At 41.3% G+C, this 14,095-nt stretch overlaps 1 protein-coding gene across 1 annotated transcript in view; it reads right to left on the bottom strand.

Moving 5' to 3' along the window:
- Positions 1–14,095, bottom strand: part of LOC114360840 (zinc finger protein 608) — an 88,284-nt gene that overhangs the window by 54,160 nt on the left and 20,029 nt on the right. Inside the window, 1 exon segment of the mRNA XM_028315661.1 lies at positions 13,964–14,095. This exon segment is cut by the window's right edge and continues 46 nt beyond it. Within this exon segment, the coding sequence (XP_028171462.1) occupies positions 13,964–14,095 (132 nt within the window).

The following is a 14,095-nucleotide window of genomic DNA, read 5'->3' as shown; positions in this document are numbered from 1 at the left end:
TGCTTGACGCGCTGTCGTCTGTACGATTTAGATGTGTCACAATCACAAGTACAAAACAAAAGAAGCCACATAACTTCTAAGAACGTTTAGGCCGCAAATAAAAAAATAAAACGGTGCGAAAATAAAAAAGAAAATGACGAAAAACAACATTACACCGCTAAATTTAAAATTAGAACGATAAATATTGCCAAAGCCATTACAGGCGGTACACGTCGGCGCGTCGGCTGCGACCTCTTTATACCCTCGTCGAGACAATAAAACCCGCGCAGTAAACCCTGTCGCCTCAACTTTATCTACACTAAAATGAATCAATCAACCATCAACGGTTTATCGCCTCGCATTCGTATTGTGGCGATGAAATCTCCGATTCGAGATTAACCTCGGGCTACTTCACCGATCATATCTATTATTAACTTTAACACACTCCGCATCGTCTATTAAAGAATAGGTCAAAGAGACAATAAAACTAAGATAAGACGGGTCGTGTACACGGTTATTTAATGTCGTTTTAAAATAGCAGCGATAAATAGCAATTCGCCTCGGCGGAGTGTTATTGTTATGAGAGTTAATGCTGATCGTCAACCTTAACAGTGTTGCAGTGTTGCCAACTCGGGTAACTGCAATAATGCTATTAAAACTGCCAACATACATTTGAGTAACTTACACAATAAGAAAAAGAGCAAGAAAGTAACTGTAACATAGAAATCAAAAGAAAACGTGAAAAGAAATATTATGTTACATACTCCTAATAAGTTTCGTTTTTGTTGCATTTAATCAGGAATATACCGAGAAAAACAGATTAAGCTACACGATATGATGAAAATACCTCATTTTCAAGAAGAATATTTCGAACAAAAAAAAAGAAATTAAAATAAACCAAAAGCACATAAAATGCTGGCAACACTGAGCTTAATGTGGGGTAATGCGACTGAATAGACTCGAGCTCGGGCCGTCAGCGACTGTCGTGAGGTTCACACGCATCGGCGACTTCGCAAACAATGACGCGATAACGTTTTTACAGCTCTTATAAGCTTTATGACGAATTTACTGCTGCGGAACCGTTGTGTGTTTGCTCTGAGATATGATAAACGATACCCAAACAGCGCTTCGCCGCAAAAACCGCCATGTCTTCCAAAATACTACAAGATAAACTATTTGAAGCTTTTAATTAAATAATGACAACATTTGACAACCTCTGTAGTCTCGTTAAACGATAGTGTCGACTTTATAACTTTCGCAGACCACATCTGCTCCTCTCATTTGCTAGCGATCGAATAAATTAGTAGTTGATAAGTGTTATAAACTTGATGAGCAATATCTCATTCCAGAACACCATGTCTAGCAGTACATAGAAGTCTTTGCTATCAACAACATCGATGTCATTAAGCCACACCCGGCGGGTGACAAGATGATCCTGTCTCATCCTCTCCATAGACTTGTTTGTCCGCACTCCGCCATAATAAAAACCAGTAATAATAAAGTTCACACATGTCCATTGAAGACCGCAAAGAGAACAAAACTCTCACCTGCCCGGCCAGTTTTATCTTACCTGCAAAAGATAAAAATATCTGTTAGTGGACGCCGCATTTTGTACTAGACGAGTAAATTACTTAGGACTCGACCTTATCTGGGCATATCTAGCGAAACAAGATTTCGCGTTATCAATTTATTTCGAGCGATCAAGATAATATTAATTTATCAATAAAACCTGCCCGCAAATAGACTTTTGAATAAAATATTATTTTAGCGAGCAGGAATGCGTGAGCTTGTTTTATGGTTCAGTAAACTTCAGAAGCGTTGCGGTTTAAAAGTGTTTGTGGCAGAGATCAAAGAGCGCGCGATAGCTGGCTGGAGTTCCGTGTCGTCCGCGTGGCAGGATATTGCGCAACCCATTGTCGGATCCGAGAATTGCAGAAATAAGGCGACTGCTTCGCTTCGACAAATGGGCCATCACTTGCGCACTCCTTTTGCTAGTCACAACCTTCCCAGACCCCCTGTTGAGTGGCGACGAGCGAAATTTTAATAATATCCCAAAGACCGCTCCCAGAACGACTTAATAAAACTGCGTTAAGAGGATTACCGGAATAGCGGGGATTAAAGTGGCTGCGCGCCGGTTCACAGTAAATATTCGAGAATATTAGCTGTCGCTTTCGAATCGGAGGATTTATGTGTTGCGTTAGCCGGTAGTTAGGTTCGGTTTACGTCGGGTTACGTGCATTAGCCACGTACGTTTTACGAGTGGGACGTGAGACAGATGGCGCTGCGGCCTCGTCGACTCGGCGCCCTACGGTATCAATTATGTTGTCACTGCTCTTTTTTTACTGTTATATTGTACTTAAGGCCTTCTTTATGTGGCGCAAAATTACGGTTTTCGAGCGAGGAAGTCGTAAATGAACTTTTTGCTTTACACCAAGTCTTTATGTCCAACTTTATTTTTATAGCCTTCTTTAACCTTCAAGCGGGCGCGCGGTCTTTTGTAACGGCAGCGGTCGCGCGTAAACGAAAAGACCTATAGGGTCTAGTAAATAAATAAAGCACTTATTTTCCAATAATCATTTATTATTTTGTACGCGGATATATTATGATTGTATTTAAGTCTTAAGTAATTTGAATTAAGTTAAAGAAACAATTATTAAATCAATTAACATAACGAAAATATTATTTGGATCAAAAACTAATTTTTGTACACAAAATCTTTTAAATTACCTCAGAATAGTTCATATACCTGGTAAAAACGATAAAAATGGCAAAATAATGATACAACATAATTTTATAATTTTGGCTTAGTTTAGNTTTAATTAATACGCCAATTATGTGTTTCGAACATAAATCCTGTCATAACGTCAAAAGACTTAAATGAACACTTGCCTAGTCATGAGATAAAATTTATTCAACCAATCAATAAAATTACTGTGGAGTGCAGCTGTGTCGAAACGAAGCGCGGGCGCCCGCATCGACAATGCCGCGTGCGATTGAAATTATCGATTAATCATTTACCGATAGTTATTGAAACTATCCAAACGCTTTCGAAAAAGAACTAATCACGAAAAGTCGCTTGACTCAATTCTATACTCGGTAACGACGTCCACGTTTAGTTTCCATTCGTTATGATTCACGGGTTATTAGCGATTACAAAAAATGACCAGCGAGAATCAAAACTACACATCTAATACCATTTTCTACCGTCCATCGATTTATTGTGAGTGTTCTGAATCGATTTAACATGCTGGTATCGATAGAGCGGGCGAGCGGGCCAATTACTGGCGCGTCAACGCTGATTTACGATATAACGACACTAGCCGGACGCCTACATTGTTCGAATGCCTGGCCAGCATCGGCCGACTGCAAACAACACTACGCCAAATAAAACGGCAAAAAGCCGAGCACGGAGCCTTTGAAACGTGATAACTCTCCGATTGAAGTATCGAAACATTCCATTACACGCAATTTTCGTCGACGATCGACTAATTCAACTTCACAGGCACGAGTTTAAAGCGAATATAGACATAACTCTACCGAACGCGTGAGACCGAAAATCTACGAAGCATGGTGGCTGTCTTAAACAGTAATTTGAAATAAATTATGTATGATTATCGATACAACTGGCCCTATTAGTTTTTATCGCGGTCGCCGCGGGCGTAAATGACCAACGAGATGTAATTAAGTGTTTAATTTATAAATTAGCTGCGGAAACCGGTTTCGTACCGAAAACGGCTGCGATGGATGGAGCCCGGGGAATAAACGGCTGCCTTTATAAGGAGCTGAAAGCCAGAGAACGTGTTCCTATGAAACAGAATAAAATAAACGCTTGCGTGAGGGAGAAATTCGTTTTGTGTCTGCCATTCGGAATTGTTTGATATCAAAGCGAGGAATATACATTATATCTTCTCTACGAGACTTTTGGCGTAACTTTACCGAATAGATAGATTGACAAAGGATTCGAAGTAAATGTACACGAAAAACTCGTTTCATTATGTTCCAAAGAACACTTTGTGAAATAAATCTTTTTGGCTGAGATAAAAAACAAAGTTTGTGCTGATAACTTTACAAGATTTAACGACGCTCATTTAGCGCAGGAGATTACGCCGAGAAACTCAAAATAAACAAGGTTATAATTAAAACTCGGGCATGTTCGTTAATAACGCCGAAAATGCGTCAATAAAGACGTGGAATAAAATATAGTTTTTGTTCGTAAGGCGCTAAATATAACGTTAATATTAATATTTCATCATCGGAGTGTGATAAACGAGAATGACAGTTATTGCCGTAGTTTAAGGAATTAATTCATAAGCCTTTATTACCACGTTTTTAGTACAGCGAGTTTCTTAGAAATAAAAGTGCAGCTGGTTCAAATTATAGGTGTTTCTTGGGTGTAATATAATAATCGGAGCCTTTGAGTTGTATCGCCATACTTTATGACTGTTATTATAGAACGTAAGTATTGTTAGCACACCGCATATTTATTGTTGAGTGCGGGAGTGGTTTTCCGAGTCATTATTCGTGGATTGTACGGCTAATAGTGTATTCTCATGCTATCTTAGTTCAAAATACGATCTTTAGTTTATTATTAAATGTTTATTTTAAAATATTCTCAGTGCATTTCTAAAAATACACGTTTTAGGTGCAAAAGTGGGAACGTACTTTTCATTTACCGCAAACTGTTTGCACAAATGGAAAGATAAACATGGGCGCGGGTGCGCCTGCCTGTCAGTTTGTCACGCCCAAAATTGGATTAAATAATACTCGATTTTCATGTGTCATTTTTTAAATAAATAGAAAACTGTGTTACAGTTAAACTTTACTACAGTGTCCCAATACAGAATATAAAATTGAATAAGAATAATTACACGAACCTGATTCACAGAAACCTATTTCATATACAATCATAATAATGTCGTTAAAATTCTTCTCAGCGATTGATTCTTCTATTCAAAAGCTGCCACGCCTATCTCTTCATTCGACTAAATAACCAACAAGTTGTAAAACTAAACAATCGGCCGAAACAGCGGATATTGTGCTGGCCCAATAAACAAATGCCCGCGCGTATTGCAAACCGGCCGCGGTTCACGCTCCGCCGCCCGGGCCCGTTCCGAGAACCATATGTTTCGATATCTTATTCATTTTTTGTGTGCTTAATCATCGCACGCTCACGCGATGTGACGTGCCCCAGAGCAGTTGCCGCATCTCGGCTATTATTCACGCGATTTCAATTATCTATCCGCCAATCTATGTAATTATTACGGCGTTATACCGTCGCATGAGAACTGGCCCCGCAATGGGGCATGTAGCTGCGGTATTTTCATTAAAGAAGCCGTCTCATTAAGACGTGCCTGCCGTTCGCCTGGCAATTAACGCGGCACAAAACTTTATTCAGTTGTCGCGTCTGTGCTGCCGGGAAATTGCTCTCGAATTCCGTGTCATTTGGGCGAGCGCAGCGCAGCCGGCACTTCTGTGTCAATACGCTTTCCGCGGGGAAACGCCATAAATAAGTCATGCCATATAAAACGCGGCTATCGCACTAGAAACTCGGAACATCAATTTGCACATAATGTCGCGCACCATTCGAGAGACGGCCAATAAATGCGACGTAAAGGAATTGCCAAGCCGAGTCACAATGAATTATAAATTATAAGTGATGCGCGAGTGTGGCGTTCCGGCACGAATCATATAAAATGATGGCTTGACGTTGCACAAATAAAAGAAAGCCAGTCTATTTTCTTAGAACTTGGGCTGTTTACATCTGCTTTTTTAATTGTGCGCATAAAACGGGACTGGGGGTACATAAATAAGCAATTAAGCCAATTTGCTCAGACATGCGGAGTGCTGTTTTGTTTCACGCATTTATCAGATAAGCCGTCACATTCGCGGTGCAGTTGATAAAAATAAATGTAGCGGTGTTCTGGCTCATCGTCCTCTAATAGCGCTGATGTAGTGTTTTATATGAGGAAGTGAGCCACGAGGTCTTTACGACGTCTGCCGGATGCGTTTCCTACGCAATTGATTCAAGCTCTGTAGGAATTATTTTTATAATAATACAGAATAATACGTCATTGCCACTAATCAACTCATGTGGCGCATTTGAAATTAATGCTCTACAAGATTGTAGAGCAAACTTGGAAACAACAATCAATGGGCATAGTTAGAATGACTTGTATGACTTACTAGAACTTATAAGGTCATGATAAAACTAGTATTTATAATAGCAGTTACAATAATAATTGAGTTGATAAAGTTGCAATTAAATCCATTAACAAACCACCAGAACATTGAACAAACACAGATAACAGGGTCCTATGTAGCAATGTAGAAGACCATTAACTGTAACATTTGACTCTTCGCCCTTGTATCCATTACAACATCGTTACATAACATGAATGAGATGACACTACAATCGACAATGCTCTCTACAACTACAAGAATAGGAGTGTCTTTGGTAGATAGTGGTTGGCGTTTACGCCTTATGGACGTTATTCTATCGTTTTCAATCACAATGTTCTATTTGTCCTTACGTTGATAACATTTAGACACGCGTTGTGCGCGGCATTGATAGACAACTGCTGGCAGCACATCGCGTTACTAATCCGTCTAAAGATTTCAATCGCTCAAAAATTCCAATGGACATATTAGCGTTGGCTCAACATTCGGTTTCAACAAAATACATCGTGTTTTTGGCTGTGCCTCAATGCTCGGGCGATGCAAATAGAAACAGTTTCTAGCTCGGCTTTCTTTGATACTATATGATTTAGAAATAGACGTGTACGGGCGCGTGGGTGGGCGGCATCAAAATATTATGGAAACAAACATTCAGAATTAGCTACGGCTCGGGTACATTTATAAACTCTTATTTAAAATCTTTACGTGGTTTGTTTATACGCCCACGTTGTCGCAACTGTATCAACAGCGAATCGATTGACACGAATCGAAAACGCAAATTGATACGATCAAATATTTATTCACGCCTCGTGGAGCACAATATTAGTTGTCGAATAAACCCAAGAGGGTTCGCTAACCGAACTTATCTACACCAATAATGGAGGTAAGTTTTTCGACACCTACCCTCGTGCATGGTTTGAATACAATAATTGAATTAGAACAGAATGACCATTAGGCGCGATGAATAATGTATGAGCTCAGGAAAGTTTTATTACGTCCGTTTTAAGGGATGATGTTTTACGGCACGAAAAGTTTTTATATGAGTGTAGTAAGAACGTAAAGCCGGGCGTGTCAAGTTGATAGCCGGGCTTTGCGGCGCGCCACGACGAGCGAGGATCCCGCGCTAACGCGCCGCGGGACCGGGCCCCGGGATCACCCGAAAGTGGTCGCACAGCACTAACACGCACACTGATACAACGGAATCGATCCCGGCCCGCCACCCCGCGTCCCATCGAGGGGATGAATTTAAATTATTCACAGCGGGTATAACTGCGTGCCGTCTTTAACAAACAAATTACGTATGCGCACCTAATAACGCGATACAACCGGGCTCGGCTTCTGGGCCACCGAGCATTCAATTATAACTTGGTAGGATAAGCGACGTGGGTCGGATTTGTAATTACCTCAGACCGATGGCTGCTCTGCGCCCGGAATTCGCTAATTAGTTCAACTATGTCGTAATTATGAGCTCGGCAAAATCGTAAGCGTAAAAGCTTTGACGTGAGATTTAATAAACATTTCGCGACGGCAAATTACATTATCTTCGGCTTAATAATATTACGCCGAGCCGACAGCCTGTGATGTCAACATGTTTGGATAAATACTGAAGTCTTGGCTCGCTAAACGCTTTGAAGTGCTCGTCAGTGGCCTTAATAATCCCAAATGAGATCGTATTGTGAAAAACGTTTGAATAAAAATCAACAATGCGAGCGAAGAAAGCGCCGCGCGTCATTTGTCAGCGACGCGAAAATTTGTACAAGGAAATGAGCAACGAAGAATGGGTGAGATCGATCAAAACGCCGAGGAATGCTGCCTTCAATCCCAATCATGTTCTAAACGGCGCACGGTGGGCCAGAAATCGACCTCCCCTTTCATAGGATTTTTTTTTAAAAAAATTTAGTTTTTAGCACTTTAAAGTATGCAGGTGTTTTGAATACATTATAACATTAAATTAAATAGTATTCACGGGCCTCGTCTCGTCTTGTACACCACGTAATGTGTCATTTTGTGTTTCAAATGTATGAAAATGAAAACTAATTACCTTATAACTTTTTCCGGTCTTGCTCGGTCAGGCTGAAACTTTCAGGTATTGTTACCGAGTCCTTAACAAAGCTATGTGATATTTTACCTCGATCCCGAACGGTCCCGATCAGAAGTTATGAATCAAAACTTAACATCCATATTTGGATGTGAATGTTTTAAAAACTTAAATATTGTGTGTGTGTTTATATTTANCGGGGGCGACCCCGTGACAATTTATGTTATTGGCACCGCTGGCCGGCGGTGATACGGTGATACGGGCCCTCACATGTAATTGTTAGTTGGTACCGCAGGATATTGGGGCATTAAACGAGAGCGGTGATTGATTAAGCGGCGATAACGATTACTGCTGGATATTGCCGTGGATTGATGAATTAGGGGGAGGGCCCATTCACATCCGTAATTAAATGGCACGTATTGTAATTGATGGATGAAATACAAGACCAAGATTAGTCTCGGCTATTATTCCCAATGATACACACTTTATCGAGAAAGATTCGTAGATCGCGGAAAAGGAAAACAGTGTACCTACCATGAGTTTACGTTAGGTGTGCTCGCTAGCGAGTACGTCAAAAATCTCTATGAAGATTTTATTTCTTGAAAGTAGCCGCTAGGGGCGCTGCACAATATGTCATACAATTAATGTCATTTTTATACGCAGTCGCTAACGAGCACACCTAACGTAAACTCATGGTAGGCACANAAGGAAAACAGAATTCCATTTTTACGAACTGAATATGAAACAAAAGCAAGAAGCGGTTTTAAAATTGCAGAGAAAGAATAAAGAAACGACACCGAAGCTTTGAAAGGCAACAGTAAAAACGTAGCTGCACAACGAGAGCATTGAATGAAAAAAGAGGAAGCAATTTACAAAACAAACCCGTCATCGAAACAGAACGAAAGTGAATTAAAAAAGCCGTAATCGCTCAGCTTTAAAGTGAAATAAAACAAAACAGGCGGCATGCGAGCCGCACTCACCCGGCTACAGATTAAGCCGAAAGATCAACAAATATATTTTAATCCCACCCTACAGCATTCTCGCATTTCCGCCGCAGAAACTCGCTCCACGACACATGGCGAGAAAAACCAGAGTTATTATCTTAAGTCGAACCCAACAGAACCCATTAGTAAACAACACGAGCACAAAAGAGGGCAAAATAGCGGCTTATAAAAAAATGTAACAAAAAATCAGCTTTTGATCCTCGGCTCCCCTATATTCGGCTCTGAAGGTTTTAAAGTCGACGGACCAGTCGAGCAACTCGCCTGCGATCCCAGAATTATTTTGTGTAATCTCTTTTGAATTATTTTCGTTTCTTATTTTATTTTGATCCCGATAACAAACCGTAACCAGAACACGGAGAGTCGAATGTAACTTTGATGATAGGGACGATATTGATAACGTTATTAATTCAGATTTCGACGTTCGTACGTTCGCTGTGGATGGTGCAAATAAATGTGGAATAACAGCCAACAGGGGCATGGAATGCGTTTAGTACGACAAATCTGTAGCACGTTGCGCTCCAGGCGAAACTTTCCACTCGAACAAAGAGACGGGGCAGGTATACGGCAGCTGCGGATTACTGCTTGCCCGACTCGACCCCCGACCCAGTCGGGCGCCCAACGCCAGCCCCGACTGGTAGCTCGACCGATCCGAACCCGGACCTATAACTAACTTAAATGGGTTTATGACAACTAAGACGGAGGAATTTTGTGAGCGAACACAATGAATTTGTTATTCGAGCGACGACAGATTGAGTTTAGTGTTAATTGAAGTAATAATAGACGATCCCGCGCGTCTTAAATAGCGGAGCGCCTGTCGTATACCCGAGCCCGAGCGAAATAATATTCGGTGGCTTGACTTGCAAACCGTTCGAGTAACTGTACTCGTACAGTGTACACAAACAGCGTGAACTGGGAGTTCGTGATAGCTCGCACATCGACGTAATTAACAACGAATCAATTTGCTTTGCAGGAGTGAATATTTATTATCATTTCAATTGTTCATGACATAATAAACGAGAGCGTAACAAACCGCGGCGGAGTATAATGCGAAGCGGAAATAATAATGGCATTTGTTAGAGTGAGGCTGCCGTCGGCGCCGCGGGCTTTGCCCGGCCTCACATCCTAATTACGCCAATAATAATTACACAGTAGTCGCTGGCAGCTGGCGACTGCCTCCTCGCGCCTTCTGCCGTCTTGCTCAACGTAATGAACGTTCAAACTGTTATCCGATATTGTATCTTGTTACGTTACTCACTTTTTCTTAATTGCCGCTTTGTGGGACTCGCTCGACATTGGACACTAATGACAAAACATGACTGACAACACGACAAATACTTTTTTACCTCTTTTCTCTGCGAGTTAAAATTTTTTCATGTCTCACTGAACTGAAGGCATGCCTATTATAGTCGTTATTTACTTTTTTTCTTTAATCATTCGAGAATAGTATCCGACAGCGCTTCGACGAGCTAAAATAATTATCGTGGACTCGTCGCAATTATTGAGATTCGTTCCGCGGCCCTACGAGGGCCATAGCCCGAGAGGCGATTTATTTTATCGCATCAATCAATTACATACATCGAATATTCGTTATTAAAATTTTAATTCCCGGTCTGACCGTGAGGGCAGCGCTTCGCAATAACGTTTTTGTGAAATAAATGATAATACGCCCGCGGCAGGTAACGCGATACGTCCGTTTCGCTGTATAAATAAAGCCGTTGAAGCGAAAAATTCATCAGAATTTATCATTCGTGTTAGCGTTGATTTTGCATGTTCCGCTCGGTATTTCTCTATCGGTACGGAACACTGCAATGGATATAAATATATCGTCCGTAGTGTGATTAATTTTATTACAGCGAAGCGTAAAATAACAGCTTTCTTTTCGTTGTTCAGTATTTCAGTTTTAAGTGCGATGAGTGACGACACTAATTGCCAGTCCGCTTCCATGGAGCCACGAACCCGGCAGAAAACAATTTGCGTTACAAGACAGATTGTCTTCGGGATTGGCGCGCCCGCCGACGTATTTATTTAATGTAAGCGGCGAGGCTGGCTGCCAGTTAGCAGTTAGTTTAGCGGCTCTGATCAGCCGGCAATCAACATGTAAATGTATTCAGAGCGATCAGTATAATCGGCCGGAGCGGTGCTATTAACCTCATTCGCGGCGACGTGTAACATGTTAAAGATCATGCTCCCCCGATCACTCCGATAGAAATCTTATTAATTTCTCACATTAAACCATTATTAACTTTTTTTAAAAGAGTTAATTGTATGTGTACGTTTAATGAATTGTTAATAAGACGTGAATAAGATCTAGACATTTATTGGCCATACTGCATAATTAATCACTCGAAACAAGTGATTTTTATTCAAAAAGATATGAGCGATTATGTAGTAACTAGCGGCCGCCCGCGACTTCGTACGCGTGAATCCCGTTTTTCCCGCTAATTCCCGTTCCCGTGGGAATTTCGGGAATTCCTTTCTTAGTGCACCTCTACGGTACCTAAGCTACGTCCCTTCCAAATTTCAAGTGCCTACGTTTAGCCGTTTAGGCTGTGCGTTGATCTGTCAGTCAGTCAGTCAGTTTCTCCTTTTATATATTTAGTTTATTTTGTTATTTCTTAAACAAGGCAAAACATGGTGGAGTAACAATTTATGCAGGAACTCGGATGAGAGATCCGTAGTAGGTATCCTGTCTACAGCAACCCTAGTAAATCTTCTGAGCATGAATTTATTTTACTTTTACAATTTCGCTCATAAGCCCCGCACAAAGGACGTTACCAAAGCGAATAATGTGTACTTTTGGCCAAAAGATCCGTTTACGCATCCAAATAGTCATATTATTTGGAGTGAGAATAGAATACATTTTATCGCCAAGGGAGGCACCCCTCGTTCCAAACTTCATTCATAATAGGGTATTGAGACAGTTTAAGTATGGAGTGCAGACAATACCTACGGGTTATAGATATTGTGCAACTCGAATAACAGGGAACACTCGGGCGCTCGCGAAATTTATATCGGCAGCTATTATAACAGACTGTGGATACGCAACTCAAAGCGAAAAGTACAACGGAGTAAAGGACTTAAATTGATATCTCGTCTTTAATTATCACGCTCCAAAACTTTTCCAGTTAGGGAGCGAATCTAAATTGATTCCACAAGCACTTTAGAAATTTTTAGAGCCCTTGACAGTGATTAATGAAAGGAATTTCGGAGTCTGCGACGCGTCGGCCTCCCCTCGGCGAATAATACTAAGAAAAGCAAAGGGAGGGTCCCCATCTCGTACGCGATAAAATATACCTTCACGCAGTACAGTAATTTGACTTGGCCCATAAAATATTGTGGTCGCAATATCTAATATTGCCAAAGCAGCTGTTGCGCGAGCGACGTACAAACTAGGATAATTTGATGTGGTTAAACGTGATAAGTTCATAAACACTGGAGGCAATTTGCATGAGCCTTTGGTAATAAGTTTGAGTCACGTCGCTTGATTGATGATGCGCAGCATGTTGTGAAAGACATTGGCCAGGTGCATGTACTTATTGATCTTTTCATACACATAGATGTGCCAGGTGGTCTAGTGTTGAACTACTAGGTAATAACAGAACAATAACCACCTGTGGTATTAGGCATATTCCTGGAGATACCGAACTATCAAGAATTGATGATACTGCCAAAGATATTGAATAGAATAAAGATATTAAAGTAAAGAAGGTTATAGATGAAAGTGATTTAGAGAAGAATTTGAACGTAAATAGTTCGACACTATTTACTTAACAAAAATTTACCGATAAACACACAGCTGTGTACTGTCTAAAAAACAGATACGAAGAGAGATATGTCTACCAATTAGGCTCTTAGTCAGTACACAAGCCAGTCACGGAACTGCAGTCATTAGAAGCTTGTTGACAGCGAAGTATCACGCGGAATGTAGGTGACTACTGACTACCGCCAACTCATAAAGGAGGTGTTAGCACCGGCGATTTCCCATTACGGTTGTTCGAGCATCTGCAATTCCGAGCGGATGGGAGATACAAAGCCTTATTTGCCGCAGAGGCCACAATCGTATTAATTTGTGGAGTGCAGCGAGCGGAGGGGGTCAGGAGGCGGTAGGGTGATTTAATGAACCGATGCGGCGGGCGACAGCGCGGATTACTCCCCACGAACGTTTGCACTCAATCAAGCTCGCAAACAGCCCTAAGCCCGGACAATTAAATACACTCCGAAACAATCGGCTACAGCGATAAGAGCAATAGCACAATTCACCGGCGATTATCGTTATCAACGCTGATTGACGCGATAAGTCTCGCAGATGTATAGACGTCTTGCGGCGCGTCTTTTGAAGCGTTTCCGACGAAAGTTATTGCTATCTCATAAATTTTATGTTACATTTCAATAGATAGGTATCTATTTGCACAACTAGGTACACTACTACTTTTACGACATGAAGTTTAAGAAAAATAATGATATTGGCATCTTCCGTTTAAGTAGGATTATGCATGTGATTAATAGTGATTATCATAAACGTCAGTGATGGCATTTTAGCAGCGAACTTGTCGAGCTCAAGTTAGTAAAGTTTGCGTTCACATGTCAAGCTAAATCGTGAGAATATTAAACCGCACACAGACATCGTGAGAAGCTCGTACTGGAGACTCATTACGTCGTTCACGAGGTACGGTTAGATCTCATGTGGATGGATGTTAGGTTTCTAGAGAATCCTACTTTTGTCTTGAGATGTATGTAAGCGGTTATAGTCAAGGAAGCAAGCAAATACCTTAGTTTCTGTTTTTTGTTTCTTCGCCGGTGGTTGCGAGTCCTGCCGCGAGTCGTCCGGCTCGGGCTTGGTCGCGGGCGAGGCCGCGAGCGCGGGGTGCGACGGATGCGGCGGCGGCGCGGCGGCGGGCGC

Source organism: Ostrinia furnacalis, unplaced genomic scaffold (assembly GCF_004193835.3).
Source record: "Ostrinia furnacalis isolate ACB-3 unplaced genomic scaffold, ASM419383v2 OfSCF5186, whole genome shotgun sequence".
NCBI classification, from domain to species: Eukaryota; Metazoa; Arthropoda; class Insecta; order Lepidoptera; family Crambidae; genus Ostrinia; species Ostrinia furnacalis.
The sequence above is the reverse complement of the archived record's forward strand: the minus strand, read 5'-3'. Positions and strand labels throughout refer to the sequence as shown.